The sequence below is a fragment of the Oenanthe melanoleuca genome, chromosome 6 (genome assembly GCF_029582105.1).
Source record: "Oenanthe melanoleuca isolate GR-GAL-2019-014 chromosome 6, OMel1.0, whole genome shotgun sequence".
In the NCBI taxonomy this organism is placed as follows: Eukaryota; Metazoa; Chordata; class Aves; order Passeriformes; family Muscicapidae; genus Oenanthe; species Oenanthe melanoleuca.
In genome coordinates, this window is record NC_079340.1 from 8,089,807 (window position 1) to 8,112,433 (window position 22,627).

Consider the following 22,627-nt stretch of genomic DNA (forward strand, 5'->3'; position numbering starts at 1 on the left):
TTTGAGAAGACACTAAACTGTCCCAGTTTTGAAAGAGAGTGATGGTCCATGAAGAGTAGGAGGGGGGACAGGGATCCATTATGTTTGGCATTCAAAGTTCTGTTTGGGAAGGAAACAATGTCTTAGATTTTGGTTTGTTTTTTTCTTGCCATACGACATTGCACTGGTAATATCTGCATGACAAGACATCAAATAAGCTATATGTGTTGCTCTATCTTTTTCCTCTGTGTTGCACAGACAACAAAAAAAAAAAAAAAGAAGGTTTTGTACAGCCATTTATAGACATGGCCATTAAAATGTCTCTTTTTACAAAATCAATGGAAAAAAAGCTGAGCTGTGCTTATACTCGTCATTCAGGGATATGATTTCAACAGGGAGCATTGCATCCATTATGCAACAAATTCAGTAAAATCTTAAAGAAAGAGATGGCACCAGAGGGCACAGTCACTGCAGTGCCATTATCTCCTGCCTTTACTGTTCCTCCTTGCCTCACTCCATTGGTTCCTCCCCATTTTCAGCCATGTACGCAAGAAACGAAAAAGAACTGAGCAGATTTTCTTAAAAGCTTTTCCCCTAACCTAAAACCTGTTCATCAAAGCATTTATATATATAATATATATACGTTATGATATGTATAATATATATTATATATATATGTATAACAGAACACAGAAAGTTAAATAAAAAGAGCCACACAGCACAGCAGACATGTAAAAACACAACCCAATAATCCTGTGCTTAAATTTAGAAACTCTGTGTATGTTTAAATTCTTGTCAGAAGGAAAATGTTCTCTGTTCATTGTTTGTTGGATTTGGGTTATAATTCACCTTTAAAGCATTTTTTACTGCTATGCTAATACCAGCTGCTAAGTTCTCTGAGTGAATTGTCATCTTGGCTATAAAATGGGGTTGTGGGAAAAGGAGAGATCTAAGCATGGTGAATTTTCTAGCAAGAAACTGATACATTTTTTGCTCTTAAAAAAAACCTATTTCTGTAAGGGAAAAAGTGCTGAAATCCATGGGGAAAAAAAAAAAAAAAATGAAAAGTATGGCCCTCAGTCCCAGTAACAGGTCTTCTTTGGCACTTGAGAACGACCACGAGTAGTTTGCCTTTTTATTCATATAGAACAAAATTTACAAAGTCATTCATACATTTTTGTTTGTTTTTTGTTTTGTTTTTTACTTACTTCGAAAATTGGGAATATTCAAAATACACTTTTTACCCCACTTCATTCTTTCATTATTTACAAGTATATACAAGAAAAATGCAAGAGTTTCTTTTCTTTTCCTTTTTTTTTTTTTTTTTTTTTTTTTTTTCTTCTTTTCTTTTAAATTTTGTATTAAAAATCTCTGCTGGTTGTTTGTACTGTTTGTTTTCGTCATATGGATGTTCCGTGCGAGGGCTCCATCGCTTCTGGGATGACTCCGCCCGGCACGGACTGGAATGACATTGGGATGGGGGTTTTGACGGGGCTCTGCCGGAATAGTCCCCCGTTGGGTGACCTGTGTTTGCACTGTATGGAGGGCATGGTGGCCGAGCTGCTGAGGGGCAGCGGCAGGGTGGAGCCCGAGGCGGCTGTCAGTGTCCTGCCGGCCCCGTGGGCGCTCTGTTCGGGTAAAAAGGTGCTGACGGAAAGTTGCGTGTTCTGGTACTCGCGCACCGGCTCCAGGGCCGGGGCCGGCTGCATGCCGCCGATCTCCAGCGCCGAGATCTCGATGGACGCCGGGGAGATCTGCTTGTGGGCGATGTCTTCGTCAATCAGACTGTTCATGCGTCTGTGCACCTGCTCCAGGTTCACTTCTTTGTCCTGGTGAGGAAGAAACCAGAACAATCAGTCCAAACACAGTCTCCAACCCCATCCGGACCCCCCTCCTCTCCTCTGTGTGACCTGAGTTGCTGATCGCTCATTACATCACTTGGATTTCAAATGTGCCTGTGCAAAACCTCACGATCTGGTGACATCTCCAGATGAAAAACCTGCTGAAGAAAATGCTGAGGAAAACACCGGTTCAATCTCAGCCTGCTGGAGCTCCTGGTGTTGTCAATCCCATCCTCCTGGGAGGTAAACTTGGTGGCCGTGCTTCAGCTAACAGGGGCTGACATCAGGGACCAGCCCATCCCTCGTGCCCCTGCCTCACCTTGCACAAGCTCAGAAAACAGCCCATAGCACGCAAACAAATGACCTGGGACTCCAAATTCCAGTGGGCAGCTCAGCCCTGTGCCACCACATGACAGCTCACCACTAACTCATCTATCTGCAGAGCATTTTCTAAAGAACAGATCAGTAAAAAACCCTGACTTCAGGGTAGTTGCTTCAAGTGTCGAAATCTACTGGCCAGAGGTTGCAGTGGTGATGAATTCTTGCCTTCCCATCAGGAAGACCTGGGTCACCTGTGTGGCACAGAAGTTAACCTACAGGAACAGCACTGAGAGAGGCCTTCTCTGGGAGCCCTGGGGAGGGGACCCCACACTCGTGTTTGGAACAGCTGCATGACAGACCATAAGCTGTTCACCTTGGCATGGCATCTGGAAAAGTCTGTCTGCAGCCAGAGCTCAGAAAAACGGTGCTGGTCTTTAGAAAATGCATCACCATCTTCTGAGAATGTGTCTCCTAAGGTTTCCAGAGTGGTCTCTCCAACTGACTGTCAGAACCACTCACACAACACATTTTAGCTTCCCTGAGGAAATACAACAAAAGGAGTTGTCTTTAAATCCTGAAGTAGCAAAGATCTACAGTGGGCTGTTTATCACCTCATCACTGCATTCAAAATGCTCAAATTGGGAAGCAGCAAAACTGGCAGGGTGAAGTCAACCACCTGGGATGCTGTCTGACTGAATTTTAACAGCTTGCATTGTATTGCCAATAAAAAAGTATTACATTATATAATTTCTCTACATTTCATAAAGCACTGCTATGATTGCAGTTGTAGTTATTTGATGCAAGTGTAACACACAGCAGAATAGCAGCAAAGCATAACAGCCCAACAGCCCTGGAACTGCAGAAATTCCCTGATCCAACAGAAACCTGTAACTACATTACTCAGACAGCAAGACTCCAACCTAGGGAGCAGGACTACCCAAAACTTTTGCGTGCCAGTAATCCCTGACTGCCCAAGGTCAACCTGTGCTTAAATGTTGGTTTAACCCAACATCAGCAAGATCTAGGCTCAGGGAATGAAGAAGCACAAAGTGTCACAGCCTGTAAATTGCCAAGCCAACTCCAAAGTCCTTGATTCCAGTCAATGTCAACTACAGATTCAATTCTAACCTTGTGATTTAACACCCCTTCTACATTACTCAAGAACTGTTGAATTTGCTGATCCCTGCATAGGTTTGGAAATGAATTAGTGTTACATGATGTACAGTCCAAACCTGTGTCCTCAGCTTAGGCTAAATCCATATTGATTTCAACTGGAATACAATTGCTTCACAATTACAGGGCTGAGATGCATGTTGCAAATTCTTTGCTAATCAGTGGAAAATGAATTCCTATTTAATTTATGTCATAAATTCACCAAAATCCCAATGCAGCTCCCAGAAACCTGGGGGATATAATCTTCCTCACCAAAGAAACAAATAACTTTAAAAATCCTGCTTTTTCAGCCAAATCCTCTAATCAGATAATTCTGACTTACAGAAAAATCAATGGGCAATAAAATAAAAAATAAACTTTTTTGACATGAAGTGATCACATAACACTTGATCAGATAACCCCTGCAGCTGTATTAAGTCCTTCCTGACAAAAAACACACCTGAGCTGTCAGGCCCTTCATCCAACACATTAGACAATGCACTAAGCTGATGGTAACTTAGAGGGTCTTTCCTAAATTCTGTAGCTAGGAAACTTAAGGATTTATGATGCAGTGGCCAGAGGATTACATAGATTTAATTCATACTTTCCTCAGTTCCTTTTCTTGAAGCAAAATTGCAGACCAGGGGCAAACATGAGAAAAGCTCTTACATTATTCCCCGATGGCAGTAAGAGCTCAACCTCTCTGGGTGGGTTCTTTTGGAACAGAAGTCCAACCACTCACTGCTGCATTTTCCTCACCTGTTTGCCAGCAAAAGTTTGTTGCAAAGCCCTGCTTGTCCACAAACTCCAGCTAGCACCATATATTGTGTCTAAGGAGCTAACTCTCAGAAGCCCATTGTGCAATGCCTCTTTAGGTACCCTGCACTATGTTTTTCTAAACCATGCTCTCAGTTGGGATGCAGACTCCCAGCTGGCATTCTGGGTATCTGGGCTCATATTCTTGTCAAGCCTCCACTACAAAATAAGAGAACTCAGGTTAGAATTGAGCAAATATTAGAGCAAATGTTCCTAAATGAGACTTTGGCAAAATGCTCATGACTCATTTACATTTTTCTGAGCTTTTGCCAAATACTAATGCCTTTCTTCAGATAATTTCAAGGGAAAACATACATCAATGTTTTATTTATATTTTAATTTTTTTTTATTGCAAATACATCCTTAGTGTATTCATCCTGCTTTGCAAGTGGAACAAGTAAAATGTGACTTGGATAAAGCCAAGCCAGAGGGAAAGCTAAGGTTTCAATAATTGCAACAAGCAGTCATTAATTGTTTGCAGAGCAAAAATAAATTCATGAAAAAAACAGGATCTTCATTTGGAGCATCTGGGCACAGAAGGTCATAAAATTCAAAGCATGAATTAATCCTGGTTACATATTTAGCTGAGCCCTTTTAAGATGTAAACATGAAGAGCCACAGCTGGCATGTTCTTAATACACATCTCTGGGTCCAGACCACAGGGATTATTAAGGACCACATTTTTTGGAATATTCCTTTATCCTGGCCTAACAGGAATTCACGTTATTCCTTCTTTTCATTGTCAAAATAAAATGTTTGTAAAGGTTGTGAAAAACAACTTATCTCTGAGGAATTATAAAAACCCATTTTTAAAGGTTCTTCCCTTTGTCTTATTAGACAAAGAGCAGCTAAATAACTAAATGTCAAAGTTTGTATGAGACTATCTTAATGGTGAATGAATGATTCTTCCAATATTAAAAAAAACACCCAAAGATAAAATTCAGAAACCCTTGAAAATCTTAGTTTGTCATTGCACACCATAAAACTGCTTTGAATCCCAAGATTTCTAGAAGCAGAGGTTTTGGGATAGCTTTACATGACAAGTCAACCTTTCAGAATCTGTAAATTCTATGCACCTAATCTTTTTTTTTCTTTCCTTCATTGTTCTTCTGGGAAATCAGTAACATAGCATATGTTGCTGAAAACTAACAAGCTAAATGGAGAAAGGTTTAAATGGCAATAAAACCAGAAAAAGAAATCTTAAAAGTTATTATATTTTGTTCCATTGTCAGCTCAATGTTCTCCTTTATTTTTAGTTCTGTGCTTCCTATTAAATATCAAGTAATTTGTTAAAATTTATTTTTTGCACTTAATATATAAAATTTAGTTAATATTATAAATATGTTACCTCTCAGACATTTCATGCCAATTCAGCTTCACTTCTCCTTTATGGCTGTGTTGGACACAAGTATATGTTTGTGTTGCCAGAGGAAGATAAATATTTTTCCTTTGCTGGCTTCATAATTCTATTTTCAATATTAATGCTGTACTCCAAATAGATCAGTTGAAGAAATTAATCAGTGAAGGAAAGAAACATCTAAGGAAAATTGATTATACACCCAGGCTTATCCTCTGCAGGCTCAAGGAGAACAGCTAACCAAACATTGCTCCTCGTCAGGAAATTCTCTTATTCATAAATACCAAGTGAAATGTCAATGTCCCTCAGTGAGTTTGAGCTCTGGAGGGTGTTTGAAGGGCAGGTTTCTGATGTGCAAGCACTTGACCATGAGCAACAGGTTCAATGGCCTCTGACAGACAGCAGGAGCACACCCTGGCTTGGAGGGGATCTGGAAGATCCACCAGAATTATCTGGGAATGACCACACCTGCAAGGAACTATGACTCCCTTTCAGGACTAACCAAGTCTGGCTTTTCATACACAGTAAAATTATGGCAAGATATAAATGCAGACATCATGATTTTCAGAATAATGAATATTTTTTTTCTAGTTTATTTTCTGTGACTCTTGACAGTGGGTCCTAATAAAAGCCTGTGGGCAGTCATAATGAAAGAATAAGCTAATTGGGAGGTTTAGAGGCAGTTAACATGATCAAATTCAAGGGTGTTGGAAAGGAGCTAGTGGCTGAGGTTTTTAAGAAATTGCCTACATCACTCTAAACACAATTAATTAACAGGTAATACAGCTCAGCTGACTGGCTTGCAACACTTGGGATTTTCCAAGGGAAAATTTTGTTTGAGAAAAATATATTAATTAAAGACATCATTGTGGTGTCTGTTTTCTTACTTGTGATTTCTGTGAGCTTATTACAGAGTTCAAGAAAAGCCACTTCAAGACATTAACATCCTACAAGATGAGGAAGCAGTTCCAGTAAGGCAAAAAAAGAAGACAAATTCCCAAACAGGAAAGTCTAATATCTGCAGAAATGTGATGCTAAAACTATGCCAAAGCTGTGATAAGTTGCACAGGCATCTAACACATGCAAATAAAAGCACACTAGACTGGAGAAGAAAAAGATTGATGGCCCTGACCCCAGAAGGACTAAAATTTCAGAAACATAGCCAATATGGGCAGGCAGGCTCATACAGGGAGGGAATACCCTGCATATGTCAATACCTCCCAGTCAGGTGCTGGTAACTGTGCCAAGAATTAAAAGCCTGTTAAAGCAGTTAATAAGACTCAGGAGATATGCAGAAAACAATGCTTTTAAGGTAATATAGCCTTGATCATCAATCAGGGCACATTTCTGGTTTGGTTTTTTGTTTCCTGTCCTGGGTGACAATATGAAGGATTATCTTTTGGTGAGAGAAAGAAACCAAGACATAAATGCTAATATTAGGTTTTCATTCTGTGCAATAACTATTTTTAAAAAGTTAGGTAATTTTGTGATTAGGACTGGGTTTCAAAATTTGACACAAATCCCAGTGTCAGACAGACACTTCCTCTTCTGCCCTTGACCAGGAAACATGCTGGTCTCTCTCCCACCCAGATAAAAGTCCTCTTGACTCATACATGTGTGTTCATAATGACAGGTGTCAGAGGTCATGAGACACAGGTGCTGGAAGGCACACCTCTACCCAGTTAGAAAGGAATACTCTGAAGCATTTCCAAGCACAGACAGCCACACTGCAAAACTGAAAAAGGAGGCAGAGAAAAAACAGCAAAGTTTCCATGCTCAGGTACCCACAAACTATTCTTTTCTTACTCAGCATCAAATTCCACAGCTCTGCCCAGCAACCAACTTCAATCTGTGGGGTTTCAGACATCATGGGCTCAAACATTTAGCTTGTTAAAGAAACAGTAGCTCTGCATATGTACCATTGTTTAGGATTATTTTGAAATCCTGTATTCAACCAGGGTCATTATCATTACTTTCAGTTATAGGTACTGCATATGCAAAGCTGTAATTTTAATTTATGCCAGTAGGCTCTGACAGACTGGCAAAACCAGGCATAACTGGCTTGCTCAAGAAGAAAAAGCAGTGATGATGGATGTAATAGATGTGCTGCAGAACAATGACAATACAGCATGGTGTTACATTAATACAAACAACCCCTTTTTCATGTGACTCACTGTGTGGCACTCACTGTTCCGGAGATGCCGCAGCCGACAACGCGGCGAAATGCAGAGACGTGTGAGAGATGCACTGCTGATGTGTGTCTGCTGTCATTAATGCAGCACAGGCACCTGACCCAGCCAAACAGCACTCAGTGTTACATACAATCTGCTGAGTGGTTCCTGAGTGTGCTCCACTCAAGCTGGTTTGACCATAACAGAACCTTATTAGAAATACCAGGGATGCACCTCAAGAGTCTACTTGAAAACCTGCTTTTAGAAATAGGCCAAATCCTGCAATCAAGCTTCTGCTCTTACAAGTGGAATCTCCACCATGTATTTTAAATTAGCAATTAGCTAAATTATCATCCATAAACCAGCTGTTAGAAGAAGGCACTGAGACTGACATCAGGTGAGGTCCAGTTGGCTGTTACCTAATTGAAAGAATAAAAGAAATGAAAGTTTTGCAGCATGTTAATTTCATTCAATGTGGAATCATCTGCAAAGAAACAAAACTTCATAAAATTATGTAGAAGAGGCCACCTTATTCACTAGGTGATGCTCTCCTTCACCAGAGAGCAGAAATTCCTTTATGAAGAGACAGTAACAGTCTTTTCCCTTCTAAGTAAACCTGAAAAAAGTGAGATTTTACAGAATACTATGAAGTTTATGTTAATGTGATAGAAAATAGTTTCAAATACATTGCCAAAGTTTATTTCTAGCTACCCTCAGCCAGAAAATAGGTGCAAATAAATTATTACCAAAAAGCCTAGACATCCAACAAGTAACAGTGATTTGCTACAGTGCTGGTGCAAGTAGCAAGAACCTTCATGAAGCAGTTCACATCTTCCCACACTCCTGTTCACACCTTACCCAGGCTGGATCTATCTAACCTGAAATCACACCTAACCAGGGGTCTAATTCAGGTCCTGCCTGTGAACCTTGCCAGGAATACCCCAGACAGTGATCCCTCCAGCAGGCCACTGAAGCTGACAATGCACACCACTTTAAAACAGCTAAACCTCTCTCTTGATCTTATTTATCTCTTCAACTGCATCCCTGTCTCTGTGAATAAATGCACAGGACACAGTCCTGATGAGGGAGCAGGAGGTTGCCCCCAGTGTCTTGCAGTGATCTGCTCCCACATTCACCACCATCCATTAACTAAGTGCAATCACAGAGAGCACAGTCTAGACCTCACACCTCACAACAGACCCAAACCAGCCAGGGAAGAAGCTGTGATAGCATTTTCATTTGTTACTTAGTATAAAAGAGGACATTCAGCCTCATGCTGAGATTTTCAAGCTTTAAAATCCTTACCAACCTTGGCTCACCAGCTGGTAACCCAACGACAAAGAGAATGAGTGAGCGGTTCACATGGTACAGATGTTCCCACAGTTTTCATGACATTAAAAATAAACAGGACAATAAGAGAATGCAAAGAAACATTTCTCAACACAAGCAGCAAAATGCAGTACAGAATGAGTGCTGGTTGATGAGCATGCCAATGTGTCTGCAAAGGAACTTGGGAGGAAGGAGGACTTGCACCCGGAGAAACCTCTACTGTGCACACACTGCAGACTGGGGATACAGGCATTGCCAACAACACGGGGCAGCACCATGGAGAGCTCCAGGGGAAGGCAGAGGTGAGGGGAAACTAACAGGGATTCGTCTGTGCAGGCAATTTCAACAAGAAACCAATCATCTCTATGTTTATTATAAATTCTCACCATGCTTCTGAGGCCCAGCCTCACATCATTGGCCATCTCCAGATGGAAAGGGAAAGGAAGATGTGGGGAGAAAAAAAAAAAGGATCAAGATAGTGAGGCTGATAATGTAATTAATATTTCACTCTTTTCAGCAAACATATACTAATCATTTCTTATACTTCTGGTCTGAAATAGCATTACAACAAGAGAGGATGGCCCTCAAGAGGGTGGTGTTTTCAGAATTTGACATCACCTAAAATTACACTGTGAGGAGAGAGATTATTCTTTTATGAAGGAAAAATTAAATTCATGAAGGTTCTGTTCCAAAACTCACTAAAACTTAATGGTTCCTTTTCACTGCTTTACACATTTTTTTAATCCTAAATTATAATCTAGTCCATAAGGGATGTAACTTCTTACTCTAGTGAGCCCAAATCAAAGCAGTGTTATCTCTTAACAGACTGAATTACTCTACTGGAGCATCAGGCGTAACAGATTGCTACACACACTCCTTCTTCATCATCCCTGTCTAGTCACATCCAAATCTCAGAAGTTCCCATTTTTTCCTATTATGCCAGGAATAGAAGAGAGAGTTGGCACAGGAGACAAAGAATTGCTTCTACAACCTGTTTGATGCCCAGTGCTGGCTGACTTACAATGCCTCTCATCTCCACTCCAGCTATATGAAAGCCTTATGAAATCCTTACTCTGACTATTAGCCACAATTTTTGCAATTAAAAATCGAATTTTGAAAAGGTTTCTGCGCCCCCATTCAGGGCTGCATTTTGGAAACTGCCCAAGCTCCTATTTTGACATAAGACAAGACATAACCAGCCAAATCATTAAAACAGCTCAGCATAACAGAAATCTGGACACCAGTTTCCCAAGAGATAACTCTTGCATACTGAATAATTCTGAAGAAATAGTACTTTTTTATGTTGAGTGAGTTTGTGTGGCTCCTTTTTATATATGTGCCTATAAATATGGGTCTGGACTTAAGGAAAACCATAACCATTGATTAATTTTAAAAAACCCCTATTTTCCACAGTATTGGCATCTGTGATACCTTAATGTTTTAATAATATTGACCACAGGTTGTTTCAGGTATGATAAAATTATTTAAATTCAATTGATAAATAAGTTTATAAATTGCATGTTAATTTTATTGCATGGTAAGGTCAATCTTCACCAAAGAACTTCAATGTAACTCCCAGTTTCTGCTTCATATATGGTGGTTTCAAAGCAACTGAAGTTTGATCCTATGCCACTAAGAGGACTGGAAATGTTTTGGTGCTCTGGGTGAGATTAGAATACACCTCTTATTTATTTTTAGGTACGTGCTTACATTCTTAGTCAGATCAACACCTAAGGCATTTTACAAACCACAAAAATGCAAAAGAAATTTGAGAAAAAGTCACATTTTATGCTTTTTTTATTTTAAACTTTTACTCATTTTGTTATTTTACACCCCCTTCAATAAGTCAACTTTAAAATACCACCATAGGCTGAGATAAGACATACAAAAATTAGCTGTGTCAACATTGTGTGAAGAATCTAAAAGAATCTGACATGTTAAGGCTCCAATTCAGTAAAATACATAAGCTCATGGCAAGCTCATGAGTAGCCACAGAAGTTCTCTGGGATAGGCAATGTAATGCAAATTAAGCAAGTACTTACACTCATCACCAAACTGAAACTTTAAATAGGTTATTTCTTTTTGATTTTCCTGCATGGCAACACTCATTTTTTAAGCTTATTTCTGTTGAATAATTTTCTTGCCCCCCCTAAGGTTCATGCCAGGTAAATCCAGATAATATCCCTAAGGACCCCATTAGCAGGGTTTTCTTACATGACAGAGAAAAATTAAACCAAACACAAAAATCCCTTCCTTGCAGTTAGGGAAATATGCTGGTACAAAATTCAATTGCTTCACCACTGCTTTGGGTAGCAGAAGCCTGGGCCCAGTGCCATAAATCACAGATATGACATGTCACTGTGAAATCCATTACAGCCTTAACCAAAATCTATGGTGATCAGTAGCAGGAGTTGAGTGATTTCATTGGATTCTGGATGTGCACCCTGCCTGGGACCAGGAATTACAGAATATCTGCTTCTCTATAGGCACCTCCAAAGAGAAAATCTTGTTTCTTCACTCACACAAAAAGCCAGCATGGAGTTAGTTAAGATGCCTTTCCAGCTATTACTAGCTTCTGTACATGGTAATTTATATATTATATATTATATTGGCCTCTTTTTTTCCTTTTTTTTTTCCTCCTAGTTCTTCCAGCTTATACTTTATCATCAAACAACAGTAAGCTTTGCATTCTGGGTTGACTGATTCCTAACACTGCTTTGCTGATTTAAAAGTGCTAGTTAAATGAAGTTCCTCAGCTTATTACATTCAAAGTTGGTTTGAAACTGAATTTCTAGATGGCATTAAAATGCATTATTTTGCCAATGTTTGCATGATTTATTTTCCCCAAACAAGCCTTTATTTATTCTTAGAAAAGTAGAATACAATACAGTAGTACAAACAAATGATAATTTATATGCAACTGAGCAAAAAATGTACAAAGATTTCAGACATGTCATTAAAATACAGAAAAAATAATTTAAAATAAAAACAAGATAAAATATAGAGAACATGCAATGAAGGGAAAATAAAATATCAGTTTGATGATCTTGTGTTTCCTTTCACTCTCAAAAGGAACCATCCTGGGGCAAATCAAATTATCACATAAAAAGATAACACCACAAAGGGGACAAGGTAAATGAAGTGACAAGGAAAAAGACAAGGAAAGTGAAAATAATGGTGAAAGCAAGAGACTTTAATAATCAAAACCAACACTGCTGACACCATGCTGAAGGTACAGAAGCCTTGGTTGCCATGGAATAGTGTCTGGCTGGAGAACCACAGAGAGATGAATACACAACAAATCACAGTTCTGAGCAGTGGCAAATTTGGATCCATTGGACTCGTGTCTGCCAGCTCCTGTTTTCATTGCTAAGGTACACTGGGATTCCTGCTCTTCTAATATCAGGTGAGAGGCTTAGTGGGTAATTTTCATGACTGCTGAAGCTGGAAGAATGGATTTCTGAGGTAGGCTGGGATTTGCACAAGGGGGTTTAAGGCAGATCACAAGAGGCTGCCCTGGTCAGAGACACAGGGTTTCTTTCCTTTCACCTTGTGTACTGCCAAAATACTTGTGATAATTTTTAGAATCATTTTGCTACCTCCCATTGTCTCATAGAGCTCACAGAGTCGAGACCTTTTGAGATTCAAGACATTATTAAGGTTGGAGTAGCAGGAAGTAGGAATTATAAGGTGCTGTTATAGTACACAAGACCATTCCCACTCTGAACAGTACCTGAAATGCAGCCCTCTTTTAATAATTTAAAAATAAAAAGGACAGGAAAGTGGAAAGAGTCTATTCAATAAAATGATTTTGCAGAAGCGTGAGAAAGGAAAGAAATCACAAACTAAGCTGTGAAGACTGTGATTGTTAATGAATTATAAATTTGACACAAGTTATGAGACAATGACTAGAAGCAACTCAGGAGGTGGAAAACTGTTCTATGCCTTAACCAATAAAACCCTCAAATCTTCTTGCACAACAGATTCCCAAACACACTGGGCCCAGTTTCTGACACACTCACATTGCTAAGAATAGCACAGCTGGTTTGGAAAAGTAGATTTTTGATTAATCATATATATTATCTGTGCAAAGAATCAAAGCAATATTTATTGGGGTCATTCTAACATTGTGTTTCAAGAGCTATATCAAATGTAAGTGGATCAGTATCACCTCTTATAAGAGATGCAACAAGTATCAGATCCCAGAAAACAAAAAATCATCCTGTACAAGTGACTAATTTCGTTTAACATGGGGTTGTCTGTTAATTTTTTTTAGTGAATAATCTCATGCACAGTGAAAAATATGAAAATTTAACTTTCTTTCCACAATTAGTAGGATATTTTATCTTTGCCTATAAGTTTCCATCGTTCTGTAGTATATGAACTTGGAATGCTTTCTTCATAGTTCTGATGAGATCTCAGAAGTAATGATCTTCAGAGGAATAGCACATCACACAAAGACACAGCTGATAAAGCACAGAGGATGCTGGAGAGCCCATTGCAGGAAACAGCCAGGCTGGATCATAGTGACAACAAAGATGTGACAAAGTTGTGAAAACTGCCTTTCATTCCTTCAAAGGGGAGAAAAGACACCTACAATCTGATGATGTGGCAAAGCCCTTGGCTGTTAAATGATCCAAATTACATTATGGCTTACTGATATTGTGACATAAATGCATAGGAATTACAACAAAAAGTTAAATCCAGAGGCAATTGTAAAAAGTTCAGCATTTTGATGGCACCAGCTTTTAATAACTTTATCTGATTGCTCAGTGATTTAAAAGGGATATAAAGTGACTGAACAAAGACTCCAGAATAAATATTAATTTTTCACAACTCCCTAATTTTCTGAAGCTTATCAAAGTCAAAAGATTAGGTATCAGTATTTCAGGCTGAGTAGCAGCTGTGTAAATCCAAGATTTTAACATAGAGAGATAGATGTATGAGCTGACTAAATTTCACTGTGTGTATTGGATGGCTGGGTAGTAACAAGGAGGAGAGGGTGATTATAAATTCCAGAATATCTTTTTGGAAAAAGATGACCTAGTGCAAGTTTTTCTGTAATAAGGCAATTTTAATGTTACCAGATATTTTCCAGCTTGAAAAGATTGCAAATTTGAGCCCTAATAGAAGAATGTGGCATGGTGTTGCAGCAGTAAATTTTTTTCCTGATGCTGGAGCTAATCTTTCTTTTGTTAATCTGATCTGATAAGGATTAAATAGGGATAGCATTAAGATTTGTACAGCAGAACTCATTAGAAACATTTTTTTTTTTTTAAATCTCCTTCAAGTAGAATAAAAACATCTTGTATCAACATCCTGAAAAAGATCAATCCAGCCTTTGCTCTTCCAGCAAGGAATAGTGAAATTGAAAGATACCATTGTGAACCAATGGCAACATGGAAAAATAAAGGGAATGGAGATTTGTCTTCATGAATTGACTTAGTGCATAGGAACAATACTATTTTTAAAAAAAAATTTTGTGGGTTTCTTCATATGGGAAAAATGTAAAAAATATTCTAATTGGAAGCAGTGTCCCCTTGACATAACTCTTCCTATGAAGTCTACAAAAGTAGATCAGGTTAATATCAGCATCCAAGTTATGTTGTCAGGTTTCAAAAGACAGGCTCTGTTCATCTCATAGTTAATGCTACATTCTTCACACTCAGTGTAATTAAGAGCTGTGATTTACACCATGCAGACATCTGAGCCCTTGGACATCAGTGCATTGGCTCAGCCTAACCTTCACAAAAGCCAAAGGAATACAAAGTGGAAAAAGAAAAGACAACAAACTGGCAAAAAGCACCACCTTAACAGCAGCTGAAAACATTTCTCCAATGCCAATGAAGGCAATGCACAGTTTTCTAGCCACAGACTTCACAGACCCTCAACATAAAAAATAAGAGTCTCTAAAGAATGCTTTTTCTCTCTCTCCAGCAAGCTGCACGACCCCAACCCTGTGACAGATCTGCCATAATAGTTGTACATTCATGGCCCCAACACTTCTTTTCTTTGAGCTGGCAATTATTGAAATGGTACAACCAACCAAGTGGGCCATGCCAAAGTGAGAATGCTGCACAAGGACTTCATGAGTCAGGACAGCTCTTCATTCAATTCTGGTTCCGCTGTATTTTTTTCCAAGGGATTTCTAAAGCTCCTAACAGGGTGAGGGTCACAGAAGCCAAATGTTGCCATCTTCTCTTTGCCTCATAGGCAACACCAAAGTCTAATCTCAGACTGCAAGAAAATCTGCCTTTTCTGTGACCCTCCACAAGCTCTGCTTCACAGAAGAAAGTGGCTGGGAGACATCCCAGTTCACACAATTTTTAGGTGATATCACAACACTTGTGTTTTGCCAAAGCATTCCCAAAAGCAGAAGAAAATCAGCAGCATGACTTGAGTTTGCAGCTCTTTCTGAACTAATTACTTGGCTGGAGCACCAGATGCAGCTAAGAGGCAGATTTTAATGCTCTGTGTGCTACTCGTGCTGTAGCTCTGTCATTACAGCTCTTGTAGAAATGCTGGTTACCACAGTGCTAGAAATGAGCTCTCCTGAATACAACTCCTCCTGGAGATCAAACTCTCTTTGTGCTTTTGGTCCCCTATGCCAGGCTCAGCCACTGCTCCTGGCTCAAGCAGAGGAGCACCCAGGACTCCACACCCCCCTCAGCCCTGGATCCTGTCTTTACCACAGTTTTGAAACTTGGTTCTTCTAAACACATCAGAAACCTTCAACCTATATTCACCATCACTTTCTAAACTTAGTTTCCTACCTTAATTGCAGTAGGCATGAGATGTCCCACTTCAATCCCTCCTCACTGGAGTACATAAATAAAATATGTTCCACTAGTCTGCCAGGAAGTATGCTACATTCATTTGCTAATTTAGCTGAGTGGATGTTGTGGCCAGTGTGACAAAAGCCTCCAGCCCCTGGTGTGCAGCAGGGCCAGAGCAATGTGGCTCTAGGCAGAGGGTTCCTGAGGATCCTGCCTGTCCCTGGCTCTGGGCTGCTGTCACCCTTCCCTCCAGCTGCTCTGATCGACCCAAAGGTGCCTCTAGCTGCCTGCCTGTCATTGCACCCAGCTGTGCCTCCCATGGGACCCTCATCCACCCCATCCTGCCTGGCATACCCTCCCTGTGCCCTCCTCAGCCAGCTCAGCCCAGCACTGTGCCCTCTCCCTGGGAACCTCCTCCTTCAGCCTTTACACCTGCAGTGCCAGGGCTCACCCTGCTCCCCCTCTCCTGACAGCAACCCCATCACTGATCTTTCTGGAACCTGCCCACTCTCTGTTTAAGTTTAATTTGCCTCTAACCCAGCCTAGCTGTGCTCCAAGCCTCACAGACAGCGACCTCCCCAAGCACAGCTCTACCATGGGAGTACAGTTTACTTTAAAATAGAGGGTTAAAAGTATTCTATGTTTAACAAAGAAACTGCCAAAGAGCACTACAGACATACAAGAGCAACTTTGATCAAGAACACACTGGAGGGAAAGGGGAGGAGAAGGATGGGAAAGAGAGAAAAGATGGGATGGGGTAGGCACAGATATGCAATAATCCTTCTTAGCCTTATTAGAAAAAGAAACAAGGGGATGAGTGAAAAAGAAAATATTTATACTTGAGAAGACAGATCCTTTTTCAACAATGGAAACTGAGTATTCAAAGCTCCTTGCAATAAAAGAGCGAATTATTTCACCTTAGCTATATGAAACTGCCTTTTGTCATATTCTCATCTCTACAAAGTGACACAACTGCAAGTCCCTGAGCGTAGGGGGGGAACACACACATAGCATGGCCAGATAGGTGCTTGTGCACACAGCATGAGGACACCCTGGACAGCATCCCTGCCTTGCCCTGCAGGATTTCAGAGTGCAGGGGAACACCTGCTGCTGGGCTGTAGCCTCCACAACACCAGTCTGGGGGCACCTTTGGACTTACAGCAGGAGCAACATCTACAAGGCAGCAGGGACAGGGTATGGAACTGTTTGGGTTGGAAGGGACCTTGAAGATCCCCAATTCCAACATCCTCTACCTTAGGCAGAGATGCCATCCACTAAACCAGGTTGTCAGTTTGCCAAAATTGCTTACAGGTGGCAGGTATGTCAATTAGTCTACAGCTCCTGCAGCTTGAGAGACTAGAATGGTGGCCTATGTACTATTTTCCAGCTGTAGTGTAGTATAGCAAATAATAGTTCACTGCTATTATTTGCTTGAAACAAACATCTGTTCCAAGATAAAAGCACCTACAAATGCCTCAGTGTCTCCAAAATTGCAAGAGGTTAGTTTGTTAAACATTTAATCTACGTAAACAAATACAGCCTTCATACAAGACAGATCTGAGAATAGACTGATTATTCTACCTTAGCATTGCTAACTTCTACAGGCTGCTGTGCATGGAAACTTCAAACCCAAGAACTTCTCAGATATAATTTCCTAGATAAAACATGTTATATGAAGGTCAGCTTCCTCAGAGGCTCCTACTTTTAGAAATAAAACTGACTTCAAAAGAAAGGACACATTTAAACAGTGTCACGGCAGTATGGCTTATTCAATTATTAACTAGTTGATTCATTTTTAATTGCTCGTGTACCTCTTCAAACTCAGCCTAGGTCAGCCATGAAGGAGAGCAGCTACCAGACATCTGGCAGCTGCAGAGCCTGTGCAGGATGGACATGGGTGTCCCAGGCAGTGGATGGGGCTCAGATCAGAGCAAGCATCACCGCAGGTGGCACAGCCTGTGCCTGGCTCCCCGTCACTCCCAGCAGAGCGGCCGGGGCCGTGTGTCTGAACCACTCTTACCCCTAAAGCTGGTCTCTCCAGGTCAGGACTGAGGCACATTGGTGGGGCAATGAGGGGAAGTTTGCACTGCTGCTGCCCATGCTGTATCTGCTCTACAAATAAATAGAGGACTTTAGTCTCCAGGGCTGTCAGTTTGGCACCTTCCACGTGCACAAAAGACACTTTTGTTTGTTTGTTTTTATTTTCTTAGAAACAACCACCCAAAAAGTTATATGCAAAGCTTAGTATGGCAAATCAAAATAAACCAAATTTATTGCATGAGAGCACCTAAAATCCCAAAATTTCCACTTGCTCTCTCTTTCTTTTGTGTTTTCTACTTTTAATTGTGATAAGAATAAAAGTTATGGACCTCTTTCGGTGTTTCTTGATGACAACGGTTGCTGTTCCACCACAACTCCAATGCTGCCACCAAGCAAGCAAGAAGAAGGCCTATTGCTAAAATGCAGAAAACGCCTGCAAAACTGTGCAGCTTGAGTGCCTTCCCATCTGTCTGTGCATTGGTGTGGCTGTTCAGGTCACAACGTCCCATCCGTGGCCACCACTTCTGTTTAAGAACATCCAAATCTCCACTTTCTTGCAACTCCAGGATCCTGCAGAAATTTCAAAAGACGAGTATTATTTGCAATGATACTTTGTTTACAGGTTATTTTGTCTTTTCCTTATGCTTCATAGATCTTAAATCTACCACCACACTATGCAAAACTCCACCCAACTCCCCCCCCACCACCAGAGTGTTGTATTCTTCATCTGAAACTCCCTTATACCAAGATTTCTTTCTACTCACAGCAGCAGGTAAACTCCTCCGGGTAACTTTAGGAAAAAAAGAGGCTGTCAAAAATTCCACTTCAATGCAAACAGCATTTCCAAGGGAAATCACCACTGTTAGTTATTCCTGGTCTGGCTACATTCAGCTGCAGCAGCTGGTCCCACTAGTGAAATGCTCAACCCACTCCACTGCTACTCTCCTACAGTAATTCCAAAAATATGTGAGGGTAAACGTGCTACTGTCTGTGCACCACTTAGTGCAAATCTGTTTAAGCAGCGACCAACTCATTTACTTCAGCAGATGCAGTTTATTCAAAAGGATTTTACTTCAATGCTGTTACTTAATGCCTGAATTACTGTGTTAGCAGTTGCTAATTAATCATTGTTTTGTCTCTTGTGAAGTGTCCCTTCTCTGCATGAATGATTCATTTTGGATTTGGTTTGATAACTGTTTTAGCTGTTTACTAACAATCTTTTCTCTTGAGGCAGCTTTGTCTCTAGTTATGCAGCTGGAGTTTTGCTCCCTTTTGCAAAGGAGGAGCAAGATGAGGCAATCTTGCTTCAGTTCCCTGCCTGGAGCGGAGCACCCGCTCACCTTCTGCTAAGGCCACACATGCCTGCACAACTGTGTGTCTTTGTTCAGGGTACACACTCACAGGGACAAGAGGTACCAGCTGATGGCAGAGATCACAGTTTACAGTCTCCTGGCCTTGTCAGTCCCATGCAATTCTCTGCAATTCTTGTTTCCCTGCACCGCTGTGAGTCTTTGACCTGCCCCTCCACCCTGAAGGGTAACGCAGGGTGCAGGAGCAACACACGATTCAGAGCCTGCAGAGTGAGGCATGAGTCGAGACCTCTCTTCAATCTCTCCTCCACCTCACAGGAGCTCTGAGGACATCAGTCCTCCCTGCCAGGGGCAGTGCTGGCTGAAGGTGTGAGGCCACCTGGCGCCCTCGGTCCCCTCCTCCCAAACCACACGCACATGGAGCAGAAGGAGCAGCAGCTTTGTTGGAGCCTGAACTCATAACCTCTCTGCTGTCATGTATCCACTGCTCTTGGTTAATTACATGCCAAAATTAATGTGAATGGTTCCTGGCTGCAGAGAGAGATCCCATGAAGCAAGCTTTGTTTCATTTTACCTCTGGGAGAAAAGATCTCTGTAGGGACTTCCATGCTGGAGTGCTATCCCATATCCTTTGCTGCTGATGCTGTTTCCAATGACTGTCACAGAGCATTCATCATCTGTCAGTGCAGCATATTCCACCACTGTCACATCCCACAGGAAAGCATAATTTCCTTTCTTTGCCTGTAAATACAGCATGAACACAACACAGTCTAAACTAAACTCCATTTCTAGGTAGGACAAAACCTAGGCCAGCAAACAAATCCAGATCTTGTCACTATTCCTTGCTGGTATTTCATTAGGTCACAGTTTATATGTAGACCTTCAATATCTTAATACATTTCTAACAGTCTTCTCTCCTAGCAGCATCTCACCTACTTCAAACCTTGCCAAAATATCTTCCTTTTTTTAGTATGCACATATATGCAGCCAACTATAACTGTAGGTGAGGCTTATGTAACAGGTTATTAATTATAAATGAAAGCTATTGCTTTAGATGATGACATTTGATGCATGTTTTGTAGGAGACATGGAATGTGACTGGCTCCATGCATTATGTGACAAGACTGGCATAGTATGAGCATTTAGTGATGAGCATCACAGGCACCAAAATAATAATTTTGCAGCTTTGCTAATATAAACATGTAAATAAACAAATTTCCCTTGCAAGTAAACACAGCTCTTCTGAGAGCTATGTAACAAAAGGCATGCATTGAGCTGAAAGAGTTCCCTCTTTTCTTCACAGGTAAGAAGATTCAAAAGCATCTACTACTATCTCAGTTTTGGGATAAATACTGTTTTATTTAACACACATCCATGCAGATATCTTTAAATATCACTTTTAATTGGGACTGAAACCAAGGCCTGCACACAGTGTATATAATGAACATAATTCACCCTACTTAACACAAGATGTAAGAAACATATTTGGATAGGGATTCAGTAAAGTAAAATAAAATATCATTTTTTGTTTAAAGTAACCATTGGTTGCCTAATATATTTAAGTAGCTGAAGTCCTGTGTATATTTCTTTATGGGAGCTGATTCACAAAGCTCCCCTAGCAAATGGCTACAGCTCTGGTACACAACTAGCTCATCCTTCTGCATAATTTCAGTTCTTTTCTAAGCTCAGTTTTGAATTCATCTGTAAGTTTGTAAGACTCCATCAGTTATTTCATTACCCTGGATTCCTCAGTTGAGCAAATAAGATAATTTACTTCACCATAGTTTGACATAAACCATACCTTTCTGAAGTCTCTTACAGTTGCTTACACATGACAATAAATCAAATGGGTGAAGTATTTTATAGGAGACAGAATTCAGGGAAATAAAGATTAAAATTATGTTGCCTAGACTTCTTGAGAGGCACTTGTTGCAATCCACCTCTTTTCCCTCATTCCCTTCTACTTGCATTGAGGCAATCAAAGATCCACAAACTCATTTGCTTCTGGGTTAAAACAAAGTAGAAATGCTATATCCTTTCTCTTTGGTAAAATGTGAAAGAGTCTGTACATTGAACCTTTGGAAAATATTATTTTTATTACTCAGCAATATTGTCTTCCATGATAAATAAGAATACACAGGATTTTGCTACCTATGATAGGAAACTGTCAGCATTAAAAATATGTCCATTAAAAATAAAACCCAGCAACACTTGTTACTGTATACAGAATTTATTCAAAATCCATTCTATTAGAGAACAAAAGTCCTGCCTGATGAATATAGAGAAATCAGACACCCCAGAAAGATTTGGCCTAAGTCACTATAGTAAAATGTGTTTTACATTTCTCTGGGTATTTTTGTTGGTTGGTTGAATTTTTGTCTTCTTTGTTGTTGTTGTTTTTGTTTTGTTTGGTTTGGGTTGATTTTGTTTGGTTTTTTTTTTGTTCAGTTTGGTTTGGGGTCTTTGGGTTGTCTTTTCTTTGTTGGTTTTTTGGTAGTTTGTTCAGTTTAAAGAGCTGTATTTATCTTCTGTTCTTTCAGAACTGGTCAGTAAATCATCTTTTCAAATTTACAACTTAGAAAAGAACACTGGCAACACAATATATTCCTTATCTATCTCTTAGTAATACTTGGGGAACACAATGTTCCTCAAATATTTGGCTTCTATTACAATGCACTGGCTCAAGAAATAAAATATTATTGATTCTACTTTTCAATCCTAAGATTTCTGTGTGTTATCTTATATACAAGTGCTCTGTACACTGACTTTCAGTGTTGGGCAGCAGATCTTATGTAAAGATCTACTTCTCTTGTGTTTGTAGTGCTGCTGTCCTAAATCACATCCTGCAACTGTAAGTGGTCAATAAACCAAGTCTGCCAGATCTCTTCACATCTATTTTACATATTTTTAATGACATAAATCAGTCTATCCAATGTCATCACATCTGCAGAGCATTATTTCTCTGACAGCCTGACCATTTTAGCATAATCAGGAATCTGACTTTTAAACTCTTGGTTGTGCATATATCTCAACTCTCAGAAATCCTGGGTACAAGGCTGTGTCCCCTCCCTCTCTGATTGCCAAAACCAGAATCTCCAAAGATCCCTTTTTCCTAAGGGTAGACTCAGTTCTTTCCAAACTTCTTCCACTTGTGAAATTTTCCTCCTGGAAGAGTGAGGACCTCATAGTATTAGTGTGTTCGCTGTGTGGAAAGTTTTCTTATAACAAAATGTTTATTTGCTGTCTAAATTCGGCATCCTTCACTTCCCTGTTAATATCTGTTGTGACAGCTAAGCAGTATCATTTGTTCAATTTAAGGAAAAGCTGTCAAACTTTGAAAAACATATGTACAAGATATATAAGTGCACACATACATGTGTGTTTGAAGTAGGCTGACTTTTTATATACCTTCACTAGGCAAGCAGTAAAAGCCAAATAAAATCAAACTGACATTTATTTTTAATGAAAAATCAGCCTCAAATTTTAAATGTAGTTTAAACATTTTCTTTCTTTCTTTTTTCTTTCTTTTCTTTTT

At 40.0% G+C, this 22,627-nt stretch overlaps 1 protein-coding gene across 2 annotated transcripts in view; it reads right to left on the bottom strand.

Annotated features, from left to right (window-relative positions):
- Nucleotides 1-1,181: 1,181 nt before the first annotated feature.
- GRID1 (glutamate ionotropic receptor delta type subunit 1) overlaps nt 1,182-22,627 on the bottom strand; it is a 472,653-nt gene continuing 451,207 nt past the window's right edge. The window contains exons 14-17 of one of the 2 annotated variants that reach the window (XM_056495389.1): nt 19,667-19,833; nt 18,112-18,352; nt 17,763-17,849; nt 1,331-1,808 (exon numbers count right to left, since the gene is read on the bottom strand). In XM_056495389.1, the coding sequence (XP_056351364.1) occupies nt 1,380-1,808; nt 17,763-17,849; nt 18,112-18,352; nt 19,667-19,833 (924 nt within the window). In that variant the 3' untranslated portion in view covers nt 1,331-1,379. Of the gene's footprint in view, nt 1,809-17,762; nt 17,850-18,111; nt 18,353-19,666; nt 19,834-22,627 lie in introns of both variants that reach the window. The other variant, XM_056495390.1, reaches the window with a different exon arrangement.